This window comes from Myotis lucifugus, unplaced genomic scaffold, assembly GCF_000147115.1.
Source record: "Myotis lucifugus unplaced genomic scaffold, Myoluc2.0 scaffold_309, whole genome shotgun sequence".
NCBI lineage: Eukaryota > Metazoa > Chordata > Mammalia > Chiroptera > Vespertilionidae > Myotis > Myotis lucifugus.
Window position 1 is genome coordinate 545,716 of NW_005871357.1, and position 1,618 is coordinate 547,333.

General features: G+C 51.7%; 1 protein-coding gene across 1 annotated transcript in view; it reads right to left on the bottom strand.

The window, feature by feature from the left end:
* Nucleotides 1-1,540, bottom strand: part of NEIL3 (nei like DNA glycosylase 3) — a 34,356-nt gene extending 32,816 nt beyond the window's left edge. The window contains 1 exon segment of the mRNA XM_014465727.2: nt 1,339-1,540. Within this exon segment, the coding sequence (XP_014321213.1) occupies nt 1,339-1,494 (156 nt within the window). The 5' untranslated portion in view covers nt 1,495-1,540.
* Between the last annotated feature and the right edge of the window lie 78 nt (nt 1,541-1,618).

Here is a 1,618-nt window from a genome sequence, read left to right on the forward strand (position 1 = left end):
AATACAGCTCCAGAAGAGCTGGGTTTGTTCCCCTGGTTCCTTCAATATTCAACATTTTGTTGAATGGGTAAATTTTTATAAGAATATTTTAACATTCTAAGAGACTATCCAAGATCCATCTATGGGACACCCTGAGAAGACTTTAAGAAACACTGTAATAAGAGACGAGATGCAGACTACGTACTGACATATAAAGTCAAAATAAATAAAATGCAAAGGCAATTGGAAGAAGGAGGGAAACATGATTTTTCCAAGTTTGAAAACTGTACTTTCTCAGTCTTAGGATCTCATTTGTTTCAAGTTGAAAGCATATGCTAATTTCACAGCAGGCGACTTCTTGCAGGACCAAAGGCTACCAGGAAGCTTAGCAGGAGAACTGAAAGCCAGCAGGATATTGCATGAAACACAAGGTTCTGCACATCCAGGGGGCTTTCAAAGCCGGATAGCTTCATCAGACTCTTCAGTAAGTTCTAAACTCACCCCATGAACACCTCACCAACCGCAGCAAAGGCCCGAGTGGCAAGACGCTGTGCTACAAATTATTTTAAAGAGAAAGAAATTCACTTAAGGGAACCACAACTGGGTCTCCCTGCCCCTTCATCAGATGACAATACTGCGTGGGAAGGTTTGTGCTAAATTTTGCGTGTGCTGTTTAAGAATTATAAATTAGTTCTGATACACTTAACAGCTGCTGCATGTTGGGCCAGCCAGGAGCTAGAATTGCATGCTGAAAGCTTGCCTTAAAAATGTAATGAAAGCCCTAACCGGTTCGGCTCAGTGGATAGAGCGTCGGCCTGCGGACTCAAGGGTCCCAGGTTCGATTCCGGTCAAGGGCATGTACCTTGGTTGCAGGCACATCCACAGTAGGGGGTGTGCAGGAGGCAGCTGATCGATGTTTCTCGCTCATCGATGTTTCTAACTCTCTATCCCTCTTCCCTCCTCTCTGTAAAAAATCAATAAAATATATTTTTTTAAATGTAATGAAAAAAATAAAAAGTCACAGGTTGCAGAGACCTGACAATGTTCATGGCGGAAAACGCAGCTGTAGCTGTAAGGGAGCCTTTCCCTTGCTGGGCTGTGCAGTTCAGCCAGGGGACCTGCAATAACTCCTGCTGGGCACCCCAGGCCGCCTGAGCACTCAGACGCTCGCCACTGCGCAGGCGCGCCAGCGTGGGCTCCCCCCGCCCCCGCCCAGGAAGTCAAGATAAACTTTGGGAAACGGGGCCCGGGGAGCCAGGACCAGAGCGGAGAGCGGACACTTTGGACACAGCACACCTTACAAGGTCTTTATCCCAAGTTCCCCCGCGACCCCAGAGCAAGTTACAGGATCGGGCTCACCTGGGGGGGCACCGCGGCCGCCGAGGCAGCGTGGGGCGAGCCAGGGCCCCTCGGGCTCTGCGGGGCGCTCCCCTGCACGGCCATCACCGCCTGGCCCGGGCGCACCCGCGCCCGAATTTTCTCTCCGTTCAGAGCACAGCCTGGTCCTTCCACCATCTCCTGGGCTCGGAGAGGACAACTGCCGCGCAACCTAAGCTCTGCGCCCACTCTGCTCAAGGTTCAAATCTCCCGCGCCCGGGCGCCTCCCCGCCCCGCCGTAGGCCCCGCCCCGCCCAATCAC